The sequence below is a fragment of the Felis catus genome, chromosome A3 (genome assembly GCF_018350175.1).
Source record: "Felis catus isolate Fca126 chromosome A3, F.catus_Fca126_mat1.0, whole genome shotgun sequence".
NCBI classification, from domain to species: Eukaryota; Metazoa; Chordata; class Mammalia; order Carnivora; family Felidae; genus Felis; species Felis catus.
In genome coordinates this window covers 39,208,235-39,234,166 of record NC_058370.1, presented here as the reverse complement: position 1 = coordinate 39,234,166, position 25,932 = coordinate 39,208,235, and the positions used below count along the sequence as shown (strand labels likewise).

The 25,932-nt window shown below is 35.3% G+C and overlaps 2 protein-coding genes across 4 annotated transcripts in view; one reads left to right on the top strand and one right to left on the bottom strand.

Annotated features, from left to right (window-relative positions):
• Nucleotides 1-15,960, bottom strand: part of NDUFAF5 (NADH:ubiquinone oxidoreductase complex assembly factor 5) — a 63,804-nt gene extending 47,844 nt beyond the window's left edge. The window contains exons 1-2 of one of the 2 annotated variants that reach the window (XM_023251474.2): nt 15,736-15,960; nt 12,788-12,829 (exon numbers count right to left, since the gene is read on the bottom strand). The gene's annotated coding sequence lies outside the window, so the exon portion shown is untranslated. The remainder of the gene's footprint in view (nt 1-12,787; nt 12,830-15,735) is intronic. The other variant, XM_023251472.2, reaches the window with a different exon arrangement.
• Nucleotides 1-25,932, top strand: part of ESF1 (ESF1 nucleolar pre-rRNA processing protein homolog) — a 65,666-nt gene that overhangs the window by 20,351 nt on the left and 19,383 nt on the right. For both annotated transcript variants that reach the window (XM_011280958.4, XM_011280957.4), the window contains exon 9: nt 2,488-2,649. In XM_011280958.4, the coding sequence (XP_011279260.1) occupies nt 2,488-2,649 (162 nt within the window). The remainder of the gene's footprint in view (nt 1-2,487; nt 2,650-25,932) is intronic.

Sequence of the window (25,932 nt, the reverse complement as noted above, 5' to 3'; positions counted from 1 at the left end):
TGAAGAAACTGTCTTTATTCCATTGGATATTCTTTCCTGCTTTGTCAAAGATTAGTTGGCCATACGTTTATGGGTCCATTTCTGGGTTCTTAAGTTTTTCATAACGTGAATTGTACTCCACACATGGAATGGAAAAGTCATCCTAGTTTCTTTGTTCAGACATCTCATATTAATAAAACCACATAATTTCTTAGGTATTTAATAGTCTCTGAAAAAGTATGATTTGCAAGGGTAGTTATGTTGGGCATAAAAGCCTTCTCATTTTTTTCAGGCTTCAGTGACTGTTGCTTATTAATTTTTGGCATTTCAAACTGAACTCCAGATTGAGTGACCATTTTATTTCTAGTATGATCAGAACAACCAAGTCCTTTTTCAAATAGCCTGTCTTTCTCTCATATACATACTGATTTGTCTATAGATTCTTTTTATTCACATGCCTGTATGGTCATTTATCACTTTCTGATAATTCTGGAATAGTTTTTCTTCACTAGCTGCTCTAAGTTAAAGGAAAGAAGAGAACATATATATTTGTGAAGAATGTTAATAGGTTTCTTTGATTGGTTTGAGAGAACTGACCTAGACTTGAAATGATACTGACATTTGGACAAAAATGTGATGTGTAGTATATTTTTAAGATCTTGTGCTCCACTGGTTTCAAATCCTGAGTTTACCACATAGTAAAGTTACATAGGTTAACTTTCCTAAGCCCTTGTGCTTTTCTTTCCACAGCTATGAAATGAGGATAATAATAGTACCTGGCTCATGTTTGGAAAGATTGAGATAATGGTCACAAAGTGCTTACCATACTACCATGTATCATATATTTTTACTTCTAAAACTTTAAGAATTAATGGCTTTTTGTTTTAAATATACTACTCACTAAGTTTTAAAAGCATGCATTTTTCTTCATTATTTGAATTGATTGCCAGCTTACTTTAATCTGCAGTGTAGTGCCTCTGATAGATACATTAGTATTTTTGAATGTTTAGAGTTACTAGATGTTCCTGGTGTTGTTTATAAAAGATCATCACAGGGCTTCTTACTGTTGGACTACTTTTTTCATTCCTTATATAGTATTAAGGCTCTCACAAAGTATTGTCCTTGAATTGTGAAAAAACAGATTTACATGAATTATCCCACATTTTAGAGCTTTGGAAAGTAAAATTTTAGTACTGGAAAAAATCAATTTAAAGTAGGCCATCAGAGACTTACCACTAAAATTTCAACCTGGAAGGAGCTTGCTTCTAATTATGTTTTCAGAAGTAAGCTTTTAATAGAAAGAAATACATTGCCATTTTGTTAATGTGTTCCTGATGTTTTATCCATTGAGTTATGGGATACATGACAGAATTCTATCCAACATTATTTTTGTGGCACAAAGCACAAACAGGAAAAAGATGAATTTCAGCTGTTTGAGTGAAAATATAAAAGTGTGATAGGATGGAAAGAATGTCCTGGACTATTTTTTTATTCATTTAGAGAAAAAAAAACTATGAAAACATTTACTTAACCAATGTTTTTTCCATGTCACCTTTTTTAAGATGTGAGGGCAATCTGTTAACATTGATGTTTGACAGCTAAATGTTTGATGATATTAGACATTTTTAGTGACCGGCTAGCCATAGCTTATAGAAGAGAGGGTCTTCATTATGCTGCTTCTAAATTTTCCTTTACCAGGGACATTTAGTCAATTCAATAAGTCTGTATGTTTTGCATTAAAACCTAGGTTCTTAATTTATGTTTTTGACTTGGAAAATTACAGTGGAAATATAGACCGAACAAACTTTTCACGTATTAGTTTTCTTTGGTATTTGTTGCCCTGAATTTTATATTGTTCCTTTGTATTCTAATTATTATTTTTATAAATTAAGACATGGAAATGTGGATATTTTTCCACAGAGGGATATTAATTGAATTAACTTCTAATTTATTTGCTTTTATTCTCAGTGTATTAATGAGATCCTGAGAGTAAGCATATCAAATGGAAAAGACTCTTTATTGTTCATTTTGGACTACAAGCAGCTTCCTTTATCTGTCTCTTCAGTATAACAGTTATATCCATGTACCACATGCATCCCAACAACATTCATCCTTGTATTGACCATAACATTTTAAAGCCACTATGCCAGATGGTGGAAGACATAAAGAGGGATAAAAAGCTATCTCTGCTGTCTTATTTATAGGGAAGAGAAGTCCAAGGATGTTACATGTCTATAAAATTATTTTGAAATATGAATTTTAATAAAAGAGAGATTTCCAAGTACACTACTTAGAACTTATATTGCAAATGATTTTTATTATAAACAAGACCTAATTCTTTCAATGAATTCATTTAATATTAAGAAATTTGTCTGATTTTGATATTCTGTTTTTGCATTATACCTAATAACATCTTTTAGAAGGTGCTATAGTGACTGTGAGATTTAAATACTAGATTTAAATGTCAATTATTTCTGTATGTTAGATGAAATTGATTTTTTTTATTAGGTGATGATAAAGTCAATATGGAAGAAGATGGGAAAACAAAGAAAAGTCAGAAGGATGATGAAGAACAAATTGCTAAATACAAACAGCTCTTGCAAGTTATTCAAGAAAAAGAAAAGAAAGGCAAAGAAAATGATATGGAAATGGAAATTAAGTGGGTTCCAGGTAAGAATTATATACTTACTATGTTCATTTATTTTTCTTCATTTCAGGATATTGAGGGTATTTTAGATATGAAAGAAAAGAAGAATAACTCTTAGAAACAAAAACAAATCTTATTTTCCAGGAATATTTTGGTGAGGAAGTTAACATGGTATTTGCATACATCATTTAATTTTTTTTAGGGAGTAGTGTTACAGACTCTTGCCACTTTATTCTTGATTGGTTTCTTTGATTTACTAACTGTAAAGTGTTTCTGTCCATTTATGAAGATAGACCTTTCCTAGGTTTGATTCCAGTATTCTCAAGATGTACAAACTTGAATACAGGCACCATGTGTTCTAAGGTCATTAAACTTCTTTTTAAAATATGTAATTCGTAAATGAACTTTTCTCCCATAACCCCTGTTAGACCTTAATTAGTGAGGTTTCACTAGCACAAAATACATTAATACATAGTTTTCCATCTCAGTTTTGCTGTGAAGAGTCAAAGAAATATAGTAAGTGATTTTTATAACTGCCTTGAAGGGCTCAACAGTTTTTTTAGAGTAGTACAATACTAATTAAAACCATATCAAAGCTAAACAAAGATAAAAGCTATTATAAATGAGGATTGTTTTCTAGCATACTCATTTTTTCAGCAACCTGAGCAAAGCAACATGTACCCTTGGAACCAATATTGTTTTTGCAGATTACTGCTGTTTACATACATGTATATCTTTTTTATTTATTTATTTTTTTTTTTTAAATCCCAGTATAGTTAATATACAGTGTTGTTAGTTTCAGGTGTACAACATACACATATATCTTTTAAAGTTAGGTATAATTTTTGACCAGGATTCAGTTCTTTTCCCACAATTCATCTCTAGATCAAAGAGTATTAACAACTTGTAGGAATATCAAGTGTTCTTGGGGTGCCTGGGTGGCTCAGTCGGTTAAGTTTAACTCTTGATTTGGGCTCAGGTCATGATTTCATGGTTCAAGCCTCACCTTCAGGCTCTGCCCTGACAGTGTGGAGCCTGCTTGGGATTCTCTCTCTCTGCCTGTCTCTTGCTCACACACACATGCATGCACATTTGTTCTCTCTCTCAAAAAATTATAAAACTTAAAAAAAATTAAGTGTTCTATATTCAATTGTATCTATTTCATACAATTAGTATGTTTTTTCACTGGTAATGTTTGCATAGATTTTTATTGGGGGGGAAACTAGCATAGTTTGATAGTTGGTAGTTGTTTGACTAGTGTAATAAAATTCCTAGGGTGGACACATCTCTTGCATATTCCTGTAGGAATGTGGTGCTACGTTGTAGCCCATTTATTTTAAATGTGTCTTTTGCAGGAAATGGTGGTAAGAAAAATGAAATTTAGTAGTGTTATTGAAACAGTTGTTGGGAGAACTCAAGTTTAGCCTGGAGAGGAAAAGTCTACAAAGTGACTTACTGGTTATTTTCAAGTATTTGCAGGATGACTGTATTAATGAAGACTTAATTGCTCTTATTATCTCAGAAGTCAGTACTTCTGCTAGTAAATAAAAATTGAAGGAAGGTAGAGTTTAATTTAATATAAAGAGTAATTCTCTTAATCATTAGAATTATCCACCAAAAAAATCAAAGAGGCTGCTTTAAGGGGTTAGATGCTCTTTTCAGTAAATCTCACAATAAGGTGATCTAACCATTCCACTTGAGAATGTTTGTGAAGAACATCTTTCACTTTATGATTGAGGTTCTTTACTTTATAATTCCATGGAATGTTGAATTCTGTCTTTTAAGTAAAATACATTGTAATTACAGTTTAATCTTAGAATGAGCTCATTGAATGAAGATATTTTAAATGAACGTTTTTTTTTAATGTTTTTATCATTTTATTTTGAGAGAGTATGCATGCACATGATCAGGTGGGGGGCAGAGAGGGGAAGAGAGAATACCAAGCAAGATCTGCACTGTCAGTGCAGTCTGACGTGGGGCTCAATCCCATGAACCATGGCATCATGACCTGAGCCAAAATCACGGGTTGGACGCTTAAATGACTGAGCCACCCAAGCACCCCTAAAATGAACGTTTTGAATTGGAGTGTTGAATTGACTGAGAGAGCAGATTTATAATAAACTTGATTGAGAAGTTTTATAGCAAATACTTCAGCTTTGTCAAGTGGACCAGATCAAACCTTTGTCTACATTAATATAGTTATATAGGGACATTACAAAAAAGTGATATTTATACTTGTTTATACCTGGAAGATATAAGTAATACAGTTTTCCTGGGGCTAAACCTCACTTGGTCATGGTGTATTATCCTTTTTACATATTCCTGAGTTCAATTTAGTAATGTTTTGTTAGATTTTTTACACCTATGTTAATCAGGAATATTTGTCTATGGTTTTTGTTTCTTGCAGTGTTTTTGGTATCAGGGTAGTGCAGACCTTATGAAATGAAATGTGAACTCTTCCTTTTTCTGTTTAGCAGTACGTTTTAATCTTGAGTTTAATTTCTAGATGTAATATTAATGTCACAGAAAATATCTTGAAAATGTAAAATGAAAAATTATTGTCTGTTAATTCCAGTATCCTAATTCAGCCACTGAGTGATTAGATGGATTGATTTATCATCTCTCTGTTGTTGAACACTTAATCATATTTCTGATCTTTCACTGTGGTAGACTTAAGGTATTGGAAAGAAATGTGACTGAAGACCATTACTAATTTTAACCTAAAAATATCAGTACTTTCTTAGACTCTTCACATTCATCACCAGCCAAGTAACTGGCTTACTATTTTAGGGCCTTTTATTTTTAATGTTTATTTACTTTTTGAGAAAGAGAGCATGAGCAAGGGAGGGGCAGGGAGAGAAAGAAACAGAATCTGAAGCAGGCTCCAGGCTCTGAGCTGTCAGCATAGAGCCCAACACAGGGCTCAAACTCAAGAGCCATGAGATCATGACCTGAGCCAAAGTCGGAGGCTTAACCGACTGAGCCACCCAGGTGCCCCATAGGGCTTTTTACTTTTTTAAACAGTTTTTTAATGAACATGTCCATTCCCTCTCTCCCCATTTTAGAAATGTTTCTGAGCATCTAGAGAGCAGTCAGACCACAAAGAAAGCTAAATACTGGCAGTCAAGCTCACTCGGTAGTTCTGTGACTTTCTCATTCACATAGCAACTTGACATATGCTGTGGATCAACTTGTGGTTCTCTCACAAGTTGTTAAAACTACCAGTGTCAAAACCTCAAATGTTAAATCTCAGATGCCAAGCATCTAGGACGTTATAAATAATCTATAGCTTTTTCCATATTTTGAATTATTTTTATAGGATAACTTCCCAGAAATGGAATTACTAGGAAAAGGCATGAACACTTTTTGTGTCTTGAGATAATTGCCAAATTGTTTTCCAAAAGGGTTGTACCAGCTTATAATGCCTTCAGCAATAAGTAAAAGTGCCAGTTTTGTGGACTTACCATCAAAATTGGGTATATTCTTTTTTTTTTTTTTAACTTTATTTTTGAGAGAGAGAGCATGAGCAGGGGAGGGAGAGAGAGAGAGGGAGACACAGAAACTGAAACAGGCTCCAGGCTCCGAGCTGTCAACACAGAGCCCGATGTAAGGCTCAAACTCACGGACCACACGATCATGACCTGAGCCAAAATCGGACGCTTAACCGACTGAGCCACTCAGGCACACCAGATATATTCTTTTTTTTTACTGCTAATTGAATGGAGGACAGTTGATATTCTAATATATAGTATATATTTTTTAAGTCTTTAGCCATAGTATTTTTGAAAGTCTCAAATAGAGTATTGCTATCTGAATCCTTGGTATATGCATGCACACGAGTATCTGCATAAATGTTCATGTGTGTAAATATAAGGGTCTTTTATATAATGTATATAGTAAATGACACAAATAAGCTAATCTTCAGGATCTGTTTATTTGTTTGGGAAGTGGGATTAATAATACCTTTCTTGCTGAAACTGAGATATTTATAAAGGTACCTGATAAGCTACAGTACTATTCATGTCATATGTGAATTTTGGTGGATTTGTGTTCAGCAAAATGTGTGTTCCCAGTAATAGTTACCTGGAACCACAGGGCTTTTATGTTATACTTCAATAAACCACAAAGGGTCAGTATGAGATTATACTATCTCATTTACTAGGTGTTCTATGGCTTGAATTTCCAAAATATTAAGCTTTTCAGAAAAATAAGTACCGTTAATCACTAACACTTGTTGGAATATGTTTTTTTTTTACACTACTTTAAATTTTATTTTTTTTAATTTACATTGAAATTAGCATACAGTGCAACAGTGATTTCAGGAGTAGATTCCTTAATGCCCCTTACCCATTTAGCCCATCCCCCTCCCACAACCCCTCCAGTAACCCTCTGTTTGTTCTCCATATTTAAGAGTCTCTTATGTTTTGTCCCCCTCCCTGTTTTTATATTATTTTTACTTCCCTTCCCTTGTGTTCATCTGTGTTCCCGTGTGTCTTAAAGTCATCATATGAGTGAAGTCATGCGATATTTGTCTTTCTCTGACTAATTTTGTTTAGCATCATTTGGTTTTTAAAAGGAATTTTATTTTAGAGTATTTAAACTTCTAATCTTTTTACACTGGGTTATATACTATAGTAACAGCATGAGTTTAATTCCTTAAAGGTATAGTATTAAAGGAGGCAGATAACAGGTACATTGGTGTAACAACTAGAATAAACTAGACTTTCTGTTGATACTTTAGTTCCTTATGCAAATGTAGTAATACGATCACATTAGTTAGTATTATGAGTAAGTAAAAATGTTGAATGATAAAATTTTTAAATAAAGTTGTAGTTCATTATTTTGATGTTTGTGGAGTAATTTTTCCCATCTCAGTGTGTTGCTAAAAATGTATCCTGGCTGACTCATTTTGATAAATAGATAAGGTGATGTATGTTGGGTCTTCACCAGTGAATGTGCCTCATTAGGGAATTTGTAATGTACATATAAATGAAGGATAGTCAGTTTTAGCTCACATGTTAAATAACCTCTCTTACATTATGGTTCAAATAATTGATGTGACAATTTTTTGGTTGTAGATGATACAGGGTATATGTAAATAATATTTTTGAAATTCCATCCAGAATATGAACAAATAATGACGTTTCTTTATAATCTTAAAACATTAGATATGATTAAAGTCCTCTTTTCCTTAGTTATCTTTGGTTTAATAGATGCTAGTGAAAAGGATATCTGTTTCTTTTTTTCTCAATATCCTTCAGCACTCCAACTTTCCTTCAAATACTTATTGAGCACCTGCTAATGCCAGGAACTTTTCTAGACACAGTGTGAGCAAAACATACAAATCCTTGACCTAATAAATCTTATGTTCAGATGAGTCTAATAAAAAAAGTATTTGAGCAGAATCTAGTAGAAGTCAGATAGTGAGACATGCAGAGAAGAGTATGAGAGCAGAGGTAATAGCAAATACATGGCCCCGAAGCTATAGTTTATCTGTTGTGTTTAAGGAATAGCAAAGAGAGCAGTGTGACTGGAATGAGTAAGTGGGAAAAAGAATAATAGATGAGGTCAGACGGGTAACGTGGAGCCAGAAGGACTTGAACTTCTTCTCTGATTGAGATGATAAACTGTTGGAGTTTTGAGCTGAGGGGTGATAAGATCTGAATTATTTTTTTAACAGGATCATCCTGGGTGCTGTCTTGAGGGTAGATTAAGGTAGGAGGCAAGGACAAAATGGAGAAAATCAGTCAAGAGGCTATTGTACTACTCCTGATTGTGGATGGAATAGGTTTGCAAAGGAACCTCAAAAATTCTCTTTTGGTCACATGTTAATTTTAAGATGCCTATTACATCTCAAAATAGGCATGTCAAGGAGACATTTGAATATACAAGTTAGAGTTCAGGAAAGAGGTCATAGCTGGAGATCTGAATTTGGATATCTTCCTTGTCCATGCCTCTGAAAGTGAAGAACACCAAAAGAGTGAGTATAGGTAGAAAGGAAGAAAAGAGGTTCAAAAACTGATCCCTGGAGTACTGCAGCATTTAGAAGGTGAGGAAAACATACATAGATTTATCCAAAGACAACTGGGAAGAAACCACCAAAAACCACAGGAGGAAATTCAGGATTGTAGGGTATCCAGACAGCCAAGTGAAGAAAGCATTTCAGTGAAAAGATGGGTCAATAAAATATAGACTAAAAATGATCAGTGTGGAGATCATCAAATATCCAGTGATTTTTAACTGTTTTGGTGGAATGAAAGGGATAAGATTAATGTGGGTTCAAGAGAGAATGAGGGGTGGAATTGGAGATAGCATGTACAGACAATTCCTTTTTCTGAAGTATTTAACTGTTCAAGAGTTACAGGCATCGTGACACTTCATCCCTAAAAAGTACTTCAACGTGTAACTTCCAAAAACAGAGTCTTCTACATCAGCACAGTGTCACACTAAAGGAATTTAATATTGATAGTCAGATTTCTCATTCATTCCAATAATATTCTTTATAGTTCTTTCGTGATCGTGTCAGTCAGTTTTAAAGTGTACAGTAGTGAGTTATAGAATACCCACAATCTGGATTTGTCTGATTGTTTTCTCACAGTTAATTCAGAGAGAAAGGTTTTGGCAAGAATTCTCCATAAATGGTGTTGTATACTACCCATTGCTTCATATCATGAAGTTCCTGATGTCAGTTTGTCCCATTATTTGTGCTGTTAACTTTGCTCACTCAGTTAAGGTGGCATCTGACTGGTTCTTCCAATGTAAAGGCACTTTTTTTTTTTTTTTTTTTTTTTTTTTTGGTAACTGGTAAGTAATTTGTGGGATGTATAAAATTACCCTATTCCCAAAATCCTATCTGATGGCATTGCATTCTTTGATGATCCTTGCTTGAATCAAGTTATTATACCATTCATTGAAAACTGCTGATTTTATGTCATTCCTTCTATGTTTATTAGTTAGCATCTGCCCCCTTTCTTAATTTATTATGGACCAATGGATTGACAGATCTGGACGAGTTTTTCTATATTGGGTCACAGAGGAATGGGAAAGACACTGGAGGAGGAAGTAAGATCAAGAGAGCATTTTTCTTTCATATGGGGAAAATAACATGCTTCTAGAAATGATCCACCAGAGAGAGGAAAAAATGATGATGCACAGAGAACTGTGTTCTAAAGTAGGCAAAAAGAGTTGGAATATTTTTACACAAGTGGAAGAATTGGCTTTTGATCTATGTGCCTGGGCATTTCATCCATTGTACCAAGAGAGAAGGCAAGGAGTATGATCACAGGGTAATGGGTAGAAATGATAGTGACAGCTTGTAGTGCTCTTCTATTTGCTTGTATTTTCTTAAGTGAAATAGGAAGAAGGTCATCAGCTGAGAGTAGGGATAAGAGAGGAGACAGAGATTTGGACAAAAAGAAGATGTGAAATAGTTGTCTAAGAGAGTGGTAAAGAGGGAAATTTAATAGTACTGCTGAACACCAATAAGGGTGCACTTGCAGTTCATGTTCACGTAAAGTTAGATGAGTCAACATAATTATATTTTTCTTTAGCCACATTTAATGATGTGGTGCAATCATGGAGTAAGGGGAGAGTTGGACTAAACCAGTCTAGTAGATTTGTCAACCAACTATGACCAAGCAGGAGAAGGGTAAGGGGATTGAAAGTTATATGCAAGGCAGTGATTGTCATGATGGACCAACGGATCTATATTGGGTTAGGAGGAAAATGAGGGTATGTTGAGCATGAGGGATGGGGAAGAGGTGAGAAGATTAATGGATTGTAGGTCCCTATGGGACAGAAGGTTAGATACTAGAGAGAATATAATGGAAAGATTAGAGCTAGTGTTTGAAGAGTAGGATACTTGAAATTAAGATTATGCTGAGATTGCAATTTAGGATTATGACATGGTCTAATTATGGTCCTGGGAGTAAGTTTTTAAGATGGAGTATAGAGTAATAGGAAAAGAGGAGGTCAGTGAACTATAAGGCCCAAGATCATCTGTGTAGATATTGCAATCACCAATATGACAGCGCTTATATTGGAGAGTGGCAGTGAGCCAAGGGCTTAGCTTTTCAAGATATAAGGGGAGAGACTAGTTATTAAGTATCTACAATAAGAAGAGCTTGTAGGGGTGCCTGGGTGGCACCCAGTTGGGCATCCGACTCTTAACCTCAGCTCAGGTCTTGGTCTTCAGGGTTGTGAGTGCAAGCCCCTCACTGGGCTCCGGCACTAGGTGTGAAGCCCACTTAGAAATAAATTAAAAAAAAAAATTAAAAAGGGCTTGTGGGTAGTATAGTCTAATAACATGCCATTCAGAGTTGGGGACTTTAGGGAGAAGGGCCAGCCAGTGGACTGGAGGTGGCAATTAGTAGTAAGGACAAACTATGGGAAAGAAAAATTCACCACCTAAAAAGGATATTTGGGATATAGGCCCCAGAGGAGAACAGGTTTCAGTGAGACTCAGATTAGCAGGTAAATGAAGAAAATTCTGTTAATGACTACTAATGAACGATTGTAACTAACTTGTAGAAGGCCTTCATTGTTGAGGAAGAGTGAGAAATGGTCATGTTCTCAATCTTTATTAGATGAGTCGGAAGTTGTAGACTTCTTGTGGTGACAGTTTAAAATAGGGGTAAAGGGCATAATGAGATTAGTACTGGTGGTACTAAAGCTTTAATGTGGTGAGACTGAATTTCTTGAGGGAGCTCTTGTCTGGAACCTAGAGCTGTAGGATTCTTTTTCAAAGGAGACATGGAAGCCAGAGGAAAAGCAGCAAGGACTCCTCTTACTGTCTCAGTCAGTTCACTCAGCCAGACGGTATGGGTACAGCTCTTCCTTAACTTACTCTTTCTTCTACCCTCTACAGTTGTAATTCTGTTTTTATTCTGGTGTCCACTTTGTCCTTTGTCCTTCCTTTTTTCCCCTTTATTCCACCCTCATGCTTCTGTTTAGTGTCCCAGTGGGAAGCTTAAACACAGAGACACATTAATGACACATACCTATGTTCCTTGCATTATTTATTCTCTATTCAAAACTAAAATGTTTTTGAATCAGTTGGGTATTTTTTGCTAGGCAGCCCAGTTTCAAACATTTTAATTTTCATACATCTCAAAACCTGTTCACTATTTACTTTTGGCTATATCAGTATATCCAATTATTGTCAATGTATTCATTATTTGAAATGTATTCACAAAAATGTTTTTTGGTTGGAACTTTTAAAATAACCAGATGTGTAAAGTTTTGAGTTGAGTGGAGAGGAAAGCATTAAATGGGAAACCTGAACTTTAGACTAAAGAATTTGCAGTATGCTTTGTGTTTTGATGATGGGATGGAAATGAGTTTGCAGCACATTATTCTGTCTTGTACACAGCTAGTAAGTGGCTAGAATTGTAGGGTGTGTGCTCCTTCCATGAATCATCCAGTTAACACGTTGACTGTAAGGATTTTGTGAAGTTATAAGCTGAAACTTTTTGATGTGAAAAAAAGAATCATTTGTGGAATGTGTAATAAAAATGAAAAGCAGCTAGGGTTATCTAAAAACATTGATTGGTAGCACATTTTCTACATAGAGTTGCCAGTAAATTTCTCTGAATTTCCTGGATTATTTTAAAGATTATTTTCTCTCTTAACAATATTAAGACTTAATTTTAAAAAGAGCTTTCCAAAAAGCTTTAAAAAAATATCTGAAGCAAGAATTGAGGATATTTTTATACCAGTCATAGTTTCAGAAAGTGCTAAAATTCCTGTATGTTTTGAAGTTTCAGGTTAATTGGTCTGCTGTCTTGGGATGCTTGCAAACATCTAGGATGACTTTTTTTTAATCAGTCATTCCTTCTCTGCCCATATATCACTTCAGTTGTACTGTTTGCATCTGTAGCCACTATTTCCAGACAGTAGTACTTTTGCCACAGATTTATAATCTCCCTGAAGTCAGTTCAAGAAGAGCGAGCTTGTTTCATGTATTGTTTTCCCACAGCCCACAGCTATGCTGATTTGTTTGAAGTTGTGAATTCTTTGGTCTTTAAAGCAGAACTTTTGCCTATTCTGTTTGAGGTTGTCCCACATCATCATTCTATATGCTAACTGCCTCGCTAGCCAACCATCATTTTTCTCACACATGTTCCATATGTTATTCTGATAGAATCCACTCAGACTACTTACCTACTTTCAGCAGTTTCATTATTGTTCTTTTTTTTTCTGAAACTGGAAAATCATATAACGTTATGTTTACTAAACACATTGATTTTTTTCTTGATATTTTTTATTGTTATGAAATACATATAAAATTTACCATCCTAACCATTTTTTAAGTGTACAATCAGTGAAGTATATTCATGTTGTTGTACAGCCATACCCTCATCCATCTCCAGAACTATTTTTCATTTTGCAAAACTGAATCTGTGTCCATAAACAGTAACTCTTCATTCTCCCTCTGCCCTGCCCCTGGCAACCACCATTCAGCTTTCTGTTTCTATGATTTTGACCACACTAAGTAACTCACAAATGGAATCATACAAGATTTGTCCTTTTGTGATTGGCTTATTTCAGTTAGTGTAACATCTTCAAAGTTCATCCATGTTGTAACATATGTCAGAATTTCCTTTTTAAGGCTGAATAATTTTGTTATTACACACACACATGCATGCATGCCCCACATTTTACTTATCCATCCAAGTGATGGTCACTTGGGTTGCTTCCATATTTTAACTGTAACACATTCATTTTCATACATTTTCTATAAGCAGACATTAATTGATTATATTAGACCCTCATTTTGAGTTCTCCTTTTTTTGTTTCATTTTTCATACTTATTTTTATTTGTTTCTAAATAATCTTTATAATCATAATGCCTGTACCACATTCCATTGTGTTTCTGATATATAAATGATGAATCACTCCCCTAATGTTGTGTTTTAGGCTCTTCCTAATGTTTTTCTATTGTGGATAACATAATAACCTTATATTGGGTTTTCTTAGGGTAAATTCCTCTTTTTAAAATTAATTAATTTATTGTTGTTAGTATTTATTTATTTTTGAGAGAGACAGTGCAAGTGGGGGAGGAGCAGGGAGAGAGGGAGACACAGAATCTAAAGCAGGCTCCAGGCTTTGAGGTGTCAGCACAGAACCTGATGCAAGGCTCAAACTCAAGAACCATGAGATCATGGCCTGAGCCAAAGTCGGATGCTTAACCAACTGAGCTACCCAGGTGCCCCTAGGGTAAATTCCTAATAGTAGAACATCTTCACGTCTCTTATCATATATCTTGAAACAGTTCTATTAATTCATGATGCTAACTGGGAAACATTTTTTCACTTCTGAAGATGCCTCAGAAATGCTAACAACATTTTGCACAGAATCAAAACTAGTTTCTACAGTAGGTTCAGGTTTTGAAGCCACATAAAGGAAAGGACATATGTACTTTCTGCAGATCTTTGGTTTGATACAAAACTTAATCCCACTGTGGGACCATATGCCATATTCTGGTTCTCTGAAACGTTTGCCAGCCTTTCTCAGTGCCCTTTCGTTTAGACTATTGTAGACAGATGTTCACTGACTATATAGTGCAATGATAATTTTCAGCTATGAGGTCCAAGATAAAGCCAGTAAAAATGTCTGTGGCTTGAACTGGTGGCTAGGCTAGGCAGGCTGAATCTGCCGATTTTCATGTGGGAAGGGCTCTGTATTATTCATTTCACATTGACACTGTTTGCCTGATGAGACATTGTTTGCCTACTAGAGAAAGAGGTTGCAGACCTTCTTCCCTTAGGATAATCTTCATTAACGATAGCACTCATCAAATGAGCTGTCAAGAGATACATCCTTAACTCAATTTACTCATTCAGTGACATGGAAAACCTGTATCTGTTAAATTATTTGGCATAGCTTGAAAACCTGATCCTCTGTATGCCAAAAGAGGAGTGCCAGTAATTGTGACTTGAGTGAGTTCCCTTTGGTGTTTGAAATAATATGCCTTAGTGGTAAGTTGAAGCATGTACTTTGAAGGCATATGCTTCCCTAAGAATTGACTCACATAAAATAGGGAATTCTGGCTGCGAAGGACTTAACCAAGATTTTTCTAAGCATTTCAGCTTTGGTTGTCATAAAATAGATTTCATTTTAGATTCCCGTTAGTCCTTTATGTAGAAGCATAGGGGAGATTTTAAAATATTTGTTAAAGTAATTTGGATGCATAATTTTGATCAAGAAGAATTACATTTTATTTTTTTTAAGTTTATTTATTTTGAGAGAGAGAGAGAGAGAGAGCATGTGAACAAACACAGAGAAAGAGCAGAGGGAGAGGGAGAGAGGGAGAATCCCAAGCAAAGCCCAGTGTGGGGCTTGATCCCACAAACCATAAGATCATGACCTGAGCCAAAAACCAAGAGTTGGACATTTAACTGATTGAGCCACCCAGGTACCCCAGAAGAATTACATCTTAAAATGCTCTTTGGGGATGCCTGTGTGGCTCAGTTGGTTGAGCAGCTAACTCCTTATTTCAGCTCAGGTCACCATCCCAGAATTGTTGTGATTGCAGGATCAGTTATGATCTCCAACTGTGCTGAGCATGGAAACTGCTTGGGATTCCCTCTTTCCCTCAGTCCCTCTTTCCTGTGTACACTCGTGCGCTCTGTCCCTCAAATAAAAAATAATAATGAAGTAAAAAATTCAAAAAAAATTAATAAAATAAATAAATACAATGCCCTTAGAGGAGAAATTTGCACTTACTGGATGCCTATTCTGTATCAGAAACTGTGCTAGGTGCTTTATAAAAAATATGACATTAAATTCTTCCAGCAATTCTTTAGTGATTATTAATGCATCTTACAGAACACTTAACTAGGCACAGACTTACTCAAGATCACAAAGGTGGGAGATAGAAAAACTATATTTCAAACCTTGATATGTCTAACTTAAGTAACCATTAAAAATTTTAAAGAGTATTTTCCTTGGATTACTAATTAAATCTGGTGCCTACTATCTTCATTTAGTGCTCTTCTCAACCTGTATATGTTTACTCTTGTGTACACAAAGATACGTAAAGATGTGTTCAGTGAATTTTATTTGAGAATTTGGAGAAATTTTATTTAAAAAAAACAATAAGCACTTACCTGGGATGACTTAGTGTGTACTTTCATAGACTTCTCAGGCTGATGGGAACATTTTGGTCTGCAGCCAGGGTCACCTGTGTGATGATGTCAGAGAAGGCTGTCCTCTAACTAATAAGCTGCTTTGGAAGTTAACAAACAGAAAAGGCAAGAGAAATCTTTTGAGTGTTTGTTGTTGAACACTACAAGCTTCTGGGCCTGCATGTTATTAGTTGGTATTCTAAGATTCTATCTTTTGAGGCCTAAAGAATGTTTGGTGTGTCATGGTTTCCTTAGTAGATTATGTCACCAAAGAATCCCTAAGAATAGAAACAGTGCTGACATAAGATAAACTGTGGAAGTATTGAAGTCCTAAGGTTTTGTTGTTGTTTTTTAAAATTTTTTAAAAATTTATTTATTTATTTTGAGAGAGACAGAGACAATGTGAGTCTTTGTGAAGAGGGGGAGAGAGAGAATCTCAAGCAGCCTCCACACTCACAGCACAGAGCCTGATGCGGGGCTCACATGAGATCATGAGCTGAAACTGAGAGTTGGACGCTCAACCAACTGAACCACTCAGGCGCCCCAAAGTTTTTTGGGTTTTTTAAAATGTTTATGTATTTATTGGGGAGAGGGAGGGCATGTGAGCAGGGGAGGGGCAGAGAGAGAGCCTCGAGGAGCCTGATACGAGGCTCCATCTCACAAACTGAGATCATGACCTGAGCCAAAATCAGGAGTTGGACACTTAACGAACTGAGCCTCCCAGGCATCCCAAAGTCCTAAGTTTTACTGTTACTTTCATTCTATATCACTCTCATTCTATAATTTTTTAAATGTAATGGAGGACATTGCCAATGAAATAGACTCTGGGTTAATTACACATCCTAGAAAAGTTGAAAGAGTAACCTTTAAATGATAGTCTGTGTCAGAGATTCCCAACCAATATACTGCCTGTGGATTACAAATTTGCCAAAGGGTTGATCCCTTTAGACCTTAGGCCAACCAGAGCCCTCAGGTTGGTTTCCTTCTCTGGTTGCCTCTTCCATTTATTCCAGTGTGCTATGTAAACATTTATCATTTATACCGCAATAGGAAAAAGTTTGCCAGGGTACTGCTACCTAGCAGTTATTTGCAAAATCTTTTTAGAAGTAGTCAGAGTGTATAGTTTACTTATATATAAACTCCAGCTAAATGTGGAAGGAAATACTTAGGTTGCAGCAAGAAAAATCTAACTTGAAAAGTTGTTAAATACTGAAATGCTAGGGAGGTTGATGTGTTTTTCATTTCCTTTTACTTTTATAATATAAAGTTTTTTCTTTAATTGACTTAGAAATACAATTTTGGTTGGACCCCGGCCTCAAAATGTCCTTCTATATTAATAGCTTCTGTGGTCAGAAACTCTTCCAGGGAGGAAAATAGTTAGGCTCAGTTTCAAGCCACTAATTTATAGGTAGATTTTTCAAATACAGCGTCTAGATTGAGACCTGCTTATAGTGAAATTTGTCATAGCATTAATAATTTATTGTGATTATGAAAAGAGCATAGAGGGCTTGGTACCAGAAAATCTGGGTACAAGTACTTATTATTTTGATGGAGAGTAAATGACAAAAGACAAGTGAAAGCCATTTTAATTTTAGCACACAGCTGTCAAAGAGTAAGCACTAACTACTTTTTTTATACTTTACTACCTGTATAAAAAAACAGATTCAAAATGTAAACAGTGTATTCTACAGTTAAAAATAATAATAATAAAATGAACACCTGTGTACCAGCTTAAGAAAAAACATTACATTAATGTTGGTGAGAATGCAGCTGGTGCAGCCACTCTGGAAAACAGTATGACAGTTCCTCAAAAAATTAAAAATAGAACTGCCCTACAACCCAGCAATTGCACTACTAGCTAATTTATCCAAAGGATGCAAAATGCTGATTCAAAAAGGCACATGAACCCCAATGGTTATAGCAGTGCTGTCAACAATAGCCAAATTCTGGAAAGAGCCCAAATGTTCATTGACTGATGAATGGATAAAGAAGATGTAGTATATACATACATTGGAATTCTCGGCGATGAAAAAGAGTGAAATCTTGCCATTTGCACCGTTGGGGATGGAACTAGAATGTACTGTGCTAAACTGAATAGCTCAGATGACTTCATTCATGTATGGAATTTAAGAAACACAATAGGTGAATATAGGGAAAGGGAAGGAAAAATAAGAAACAGAGAGGGAGGCAAACCATGAGAGACTCTTAAATACAAAGAAGAAACAGGGTTGCTGGAGGGGAGGTGGGTGGAGGGATGGGCTAAAAGGGTGATGGGCATTAAGGAGGGTACTTGTTGGGATGAGCACTGGGTATTATATGTGAGTGATGAATCACTGGGTTTACCCCTTAAACCAGTACTACACTGTATGTTAACTAACTTGGTTTTAGATAAATAAATTTTAAGAATTAAATGAAAAATGAAAGAACATTACCAATATCTGTGGTCCTTTATGAGACTCCTCAGTTACAACCTCTTACTTCCTCTACCAGAGGAAACTATGAAACTACATTTCATGTTAATCATTTTCTTTTTCTGTGTAATCATTTTACCACATATACATATATCCCTAAATAGTTTTGTTAATTTTGACCTTTATAAAAAGTATCTTCTCTGTATCCTTCTATCATTTCCTTTTTTCTATTAACATTCTATTTTTGAGATTATCCATATCAATATATAAAGATATGGTCTATTAATTTTCACTATTACACAGAATTCCATTGTAGATATGTAACAATGTGGCTGTTCTATTGACAGTTATTATAGTTTATTCCTATCATAAACAATATCTTTGTGAACATTCTTGGACTTCTCACCTAGGAACACACAGAGAGAGAATGCCTTAGGTATATGTAGAATTCCTTGGTTGTGGAGCCTGCTCACAGTTACCTTGACTAGGTCGTGCTGAATTGTTTTCCCAGCTTTAACTCTAACCGGTAGTTTCCGTGAGTTCCCAAAGCTCTTTATCCTCATCTTTAATTGATATTGTCAGGCTTTTCAGTTTTTGCCAGTTGAATGTGTAAGTAATGGTATCTCAGTATGGTTTTAATGTGTGTGTTACTCTCAAATATTTGTTGAGTTCCTGCCATGCGTGCCAGACTCTTCTTTTCACTGGACATGGAACACTGAACAGACTTTTATGGGGTCCTACATTTTAGGTTATGGAGGTTAAGAGAAGGGGAGATAGAAAATGAATAGGTAAAATAATGAAGTGGTGATTAAGGGCTATAGAAACAAAAAGATAAAGTCTGGATGGGGAGTAGGAAGTTCAGGGATGAGAGTAGGTAGTGATTTAAATAGGACAGTCAGGAAAGGCTTCATTGAGAAAGTGGCATTTGCACAAAGACCTAATGGAAAGGACAGTACACACTAGTTGTTATCCTGGGAAAGAGCATTTCAGGCAGAAGAAAGAATAAATTTAAAAGCCTTTAGGGGGAGTATTTCTGATATTCCCAAGAACACTAAAGCAGAAGTGACTGGAGCAGAATGAGCCAGGGAATGGAGAGTAGTAGAAAATGAGGGCAGAAAGGTGGCCAAATCACAGAAGGTTTTGAGACCTCTGGATGGACTTTAGCTTTTACTCTAAATGAAATGTGAAATGGAAGTGATATGATCTGACCTAAAGGATTGTTCAGGCATTTGCCTGCTTACTAATGAGGAAAAACATCTCTTAGTGTTTCCTCATGTGAAATGCCTGTTCATGTATTTTGACTTATGTAGTATTTGTTTTCCTGAGTCATAGGAGTTCATATATTCTGTATTGGTCTCTATCAGTCATATATCTTCTACTTTGTGATTTTGTCTTTTATTCTTTATAGTATCTTTTGAAGAACAAAAAAAGGTATAGTCAAATTTATTAACCTTGTCTCTTTATTCTTTTATACCTCTGGTTCATATAATTTAATTATAATCCTTGGGTTAGGGCACTCTCATTGGTCCAGCATGGCCCTTTTATTTATTTATTTATTTATTTATTTATTTATTTATTTATTTATTTATAACAGTAAGTGAATCCACTACAAAAGCTAGGGTCAGGTAGTAACTTACATTTATCCTTTTGATCTCCCCTACTTCTCCATGTCTATTATAACCATCATCCACATCTTGGTATTCAATCCTTGGCTTTCCATTGTATGTATTTCCATCTCATTCGTAAGTATTCCTAAGAAGTGTGAGTGCATAAAAAGGCATGAGGTACTAATGTATGCTACAAAGTGAATGAATCTTGAAAATATGCTAAGTAAAAGAAGCCAATCACAAAAGACTACATATTTTATATGCAATATCCAGAATAAGAAACTCTATAGAGAAAGGAAGTAGATTAGTGGTTGCAGGAGGAGAGGGAGTATTTAAGAGTGTCCTGCTGCGGAGAGATAGAGTGTCTTTTTGAGGGGATGAAAATGTTCTAAAATTGACTAGTGATGGTTGCACATACTTGTGAGTATATTAAAAAACTATTGAATTATATAAATGGGTGAATTATATGGTATATTAAATACTATCTCACTAAAGCTGTTAATGTTAACATTGAGGGGAGGAGTGTGGATTTGTTGTAGATACTTAAAAATCTTTGGGGATTTTTTTTCATTCAACATCACATTCCTAAGATTTATCTCTGTTTTGTGTAGCTGTAGCTCATTTGAGTATATATACCACAGTTTATATATCCATTCTCCTGTTGGATACATATTTGGGATGTTCTTTACTATGGTGAAACATGCTGTTATAAACATTTCTGTGCATCTTCTAGTACATGTTTAAGTTTTTCTGGGTATTTATCAAAGAGTGTAATTGCTGGGTCATAAGGTGTGTGAATGTTCACGGTTATAAGATGAAATACTAAATTCTTTTGTGCTGGTATTAAGTTTATATTCCTACCAGCATGCTTGATTTGCACTTCTCTTCTCACAAATGCAATTGAATATCTCTTCATGTATTTGTTGGACATATATGTTTCCTCCTCAGTGAAATACTTATAAATGTCTTTTGGCCAGTTTTCTGTTATATTGTTTGTGCTTTTTCTGCTGACTTTTCATTCTTGATTTATTTTTCATAACAGTCCTTTGTCTTTTATAGGATTTTTGATAACAGTCCTTTGTCCTTCTTCAATATGAAACTCTTCCCCAGCCTCAACCCCTTGCCACACACTCTCTTGGAGGTTTATCTAATGAATAAAAGTTCTTGATTTTAATATTGCTAAGTCAGTCATTATAGTTAATGGTTTCTGTGTTTCATCTAAGTAATCCTTTTCTATACAGATGAGACTGATATTCATCTTTATTTTCTACTAAAGGTAGAAAGTTTTGATGTGTTTGACATTTAAGTCCTTGATTCATCAGGAATTGATGTTTTATATGATACAAGGTAGACATCCAGTTTCATCTTCTTCTACATGGATTTTTTTAAATGTTTATTTTTGAGAGAGTGTGAGCTGGGGAGGGGCAGAGAGAGAGAGAGAGGGGACAGAGGATCTGGAGCAGGCTCCACACTGACATCAGTGAGCCAGCTGCAGGGCTCAAACCCACAAACCATGAGATCATGACCTGAGCTGAAGGTGGACGCTCAACCAATTGAAGGTGGGCTCTCAACTAACTGAACCCCTACATAGAGTTTTTTTTTTTAATCCTGTTCCATTTATTAGATAATCTCCCCTTTTCCCCAATAATCTGACCTATCACCTCTGTCATGTACCAGAGTTTCAAAACTGCATGGATCTTGTCTATATTGAATATATTCTGCATAAACAAAACAAACAAACAAACAAAACTGCCTGGATCTATTGCTGGGCTCTCTGTTTTATTAGTTAATCGGTCTATCCCTGGACTAGTACCACACTTCTTAAATTGGATAAAGAGTACAAATGACCCCCATATATACCCTGCCCCCCCTAGAACAATTGGTTGAAGGCTCTTTGAAGAAAGCAAACTCCAACAACAACAACAAACCACTTGTGAGTACTGAAGTTTGCAGTATTTTCAGGGCAGAGCCAAAATTCAGTTAAAGCAAGATGATGAAGAAAACGTTCAGAGATATAATAATTGAGTTTTTACTGTTAATGCACTGTTAATTCCAGAGATTTAGTGGTAGAGAGTGGAGGGAAGAAGAAATAGTAGCAGAAAAGTAGATGTATAGTTAACTTCTGAGATTAAGAACATGGGAGATTAGGGGGGACCTGATGATTAGGGGCTTTTTGGGGTGACCAAAAATAGGGATAAAAAGCACAGAGATTATTCCTGGTGGGTTCAAGGCGGATTTTGGTGGTGAGGCTGTGAGTATTGAAGATTAGGGAAGGAGGGGTATCTACTTCTGTTGCCATGGATGCACCAAGGTAGTCCCCCCACTTAACCCCATTCTGGGGAGAGGCAAATTTACTGTGTATCACAAGACTCCCCCTTGACTCCTGTTGGCAATTACAGGTGAGGAAGCCAGTATAACTAAAGAACACACCATCTTAATTCCATGTCCCAGGGGCCCACTTCTGAACCCTGCTAGGAAAAGGTTGCCTTTCTCCACAGTGCTATCTTTTGTCCCTGGCTTTTAAGATACTTTAGTGTTCTAGGGTTTCATTTTGGTTTATCTAGATCATATTTTTGCTTGGTAGCTTTAATCTTGTGTAGAGTTAACAGGATACCCACAGTCTTGAAGATTATTATCTTTCATCGGTTCTGAAAACTTCTCAGTCATTTTCTCTTAAAATATTGTGTTTTCCTCATGTTCTCTATTTTTTCCTTATGGAAATCCCATTTGATATGTATGGTACCTTCTCATTCTATCTCTGATAACTCACATGTTCCATACTTTTGAACCTATGAAGCATGCTGGGTAATTGCTTCAGTTTGTCTTTCAGTTCATTCATTTTTTTTCTTTACCTCTGTATAGGCTGCTGTTTAACTTGGCTGTTGACTTTATTATTTCAGTTATATGTTTCATTTGAGGAAGTTTTGTTTCCAAATCTGTCTCATATTTTTGATAATCTTATCTTTTAATTTTCTCTTTTGTTTTTTTTAATGTGCTGATTTCTTATTCTGTATCTGATAATTCCAAAATCTCTAGCTGTTATAGATCTGGCTTTTGTATTATTTTGTTTCTGCGGACTCTGGCTCATATTGGCTTTTTATTGTGATCTCATTGTTCTGGGATCCATCTTTACCTATGGGAATTCTCAGAGGCCTGGGTCAAAAGTACTTCTTCAGAGAGTGCTTTAGAAAGTATTTGCCAGACGCCTAAGGGCGCTTCCATTCCAAGACCAATTGAAACCAAATTTTTGGTTTGAGGTATTTGGGGCCACACAGATAGTGTGAATTCTAGCCACAAACCCATGGATTTGTAGGCTTGTGGTTATAAATTCTCTGGGGAAAAAAACATGTTTTTACTTCCCTTGTTCTGCTCAAAGCCAAAGCCCAAAAAGGCATGTATTCATTCCCTCTAAATTTTTGGAGGAGGGGCAGCACCCACTGAAGGTACCCTTAAGGATCCTGGCTTCAAGGTAGAGGTCTCTGATAGGAACTTCCACCATAATCAGACATTGAACATTGCCTCTTGCCTCCTTGGCTAACAGCCCATGAAAACCCAAGATCCATGCTAGACCATAACGGATGGATGTATGTCCCTAAGGGAAAGTCCTTGCTTCTGAGCTAGTATAACGTTTCTATTTGAGCTTTCTTATTGTGACTAGACTCCAAAAAACCCCCTTTGTTTCCTTACATCTTAGCCCTTCTTAAAAGTTATGTATTAACTTTCTACCTTGTCTGTAAACATTACATGTAAAAAATAAGGGTAGAATAAACAGTTGTCATTCCTCTTTGCCATAAATTAAATAGCAAAATGGCTTCATCAGAGTTAGCCAGAATTTTATTCTGTTATTATTAGGACAGCTTGTTATTATATACATTGTGATTACAAACTACTTGAAAGGGGGAAAAAAAAAAACAAAAAACAAAGTACAGACAAATACAGAAAACAATAGCTCCCTAATGAGGCCCAGATGTCTTGTATTTGAAGTCGGCTTTTTAAGAACATTCAATTCTAAGAAGTGAGGACAGCTTGGTTCATAATAAATTGAAAATACTTATAGATGGAAGGCATCACTCTTAAGGGAGAGTAAAAGATTTAGAAGAGCTTAGAGTATAAGCTCAAATTCAAGGCAAATGTAAAACAGTTGCTACCCACTGGTAGTTTGTAGACATTCAGCAACAACAAAAAACATTAACATGTATTCATTCAGTACATACTTTTTAGGTATTTTCTATGGATACCTCATTGAATGCTTTGGGAGATACAGAATTAAATGTTATGGGAGAAGCCATTTCCAGTCTAAGTAGTTTATCTATACCCTTTTATCCTTATTATCTTTATTATGTTGTTTCCACATAGTAGGTATAACCATATTGTAACAGTATTAAGTGTGTACAAGGAGCATTTGTATCAGTTCTATCTGGTTGATAATTCTTACTGTTTACTATTGTTCCCTGAACTAGTTATTTTACTTTTTAGTTTCAGGCATTGTTGCCCTCTATCTATAGGTTGGGAACAAATTTGACTTGTTTATCCTTTCATTTGTACTTTTCTTTTAACAGACATTAGGTGTCTGTTTAGGTCCTCCACCAGCCACTAGGGTACTCTTACGAGGCCAGGGGGGAAACAAGCTATGGTCTCTATCTTCACGAGGCTTGCAAGCTAGTAAAGGCGGCAGCCATTAATAATAATTTTAAAAATCACACAAGTATGAAGTTGCAACTGTGATAAATGATACAGAATAAAAGAATATAGTACTGTAAGAATTTAAGAAAGAGGGATTTACAGAAGTTAAAAAAAAGAAATTATGAACCAGATTCTGAACATGTTCTAAACAATTTCTTGTTCTGAACAAGTCTTAAACCAAGTTCAAAACATATCAAGTATTTACCTTTCTTATTTCAAAGGTTGATAGTTTGACTTATCCAGTATGCTTTAAGGATACCTAAGTACATAATGACTTGATTATTGTGGAGAAAAAAATACCACCGGGAAGATCCTCATTACTCACATGGACCAAGTATTCCTGTGACTTCTATTATATAAGTAAATGTGTTCTTCCCTCTGCCTACCCCATTGAGGATAACTGGCCCATTTGAACAGATACCTTTGATTTCAGTGTTCTTCAGGAGATGGCTGGTGGTTTTCCTCTAAAACCCTTATACATAGAATGAATTCCAAGTTGGGAGTTCTCTCTGATGGTGGTGGTGGTGGTAGTTAGTTACATTTTAAAAACTGCTTTTGGAATTACAACCATGAATAAAGATTGAGTCATTAAATGTTCATAAGTATTCTCAATGGATCCTAAGTCCTCACTTAAATAAAAAGTGCCAGTTTCAGCCTATATCAGAAATCTTAAAATATGCATTTTGTTTTTATAAACAAAACCAACTATACTACCTACTTGAGTTAAGTTATTCATGTCCTGTCCCTTGAAGACTTCAAATATTTCAAATGAGTAAGGTCAGGAGAAATATATAGTCTTGTTTTAGTGGATTTTAAAAACATATTTGAAAGTATTTTTGTATATATGCAAACTACCAAAATAATTTTGAATGGATTGTACTTAAATTATTGTCATAATTGAATCATCTGTTTGTGGCTGGCTTTGAAAGAGTTTTTTTACCCCTTATTTGTAGGATTATTGAGTTATTTTTAACTAATTCAGCAGTCCTTGGCTATACACTTAAACTTTTTAAAAACAAATTTGTGCAAAACTAAAAACAGTTATAATGAAGTTGTTTTTTAGTCACATAGTGGCTTCTCTCAAATGAGGCTAAAACTGTCTGAAGAATGTTCTTGTGCATATGCCAAGAGGCTTCTGGGATGGACATATTTTTAAGAACCAGAGCATAAACAACTGTGATCTGTGGCAAGAGATATAAATGACCTCATGATGACAATGAGAACAAAGCATTTTTAAGTTATCATGGTGTTGTGTTCATTCACTGCAATGTGTTTGTCATTCTACTTAATACACATTTGGTGTATTAAGTGAGAGCCAGGCAAAAAAATTACAGACTGTATTGAACTGAAGATAACTATTTCTTTGTTGTTATAAACCAACTAAATACCAGAAAAAAAGTTTAAAATATTTTCTGAGAATAATATTTTCTACAACTATATTTCTGAGAATAATATTTTCTACAACTATAGGTCCTTAA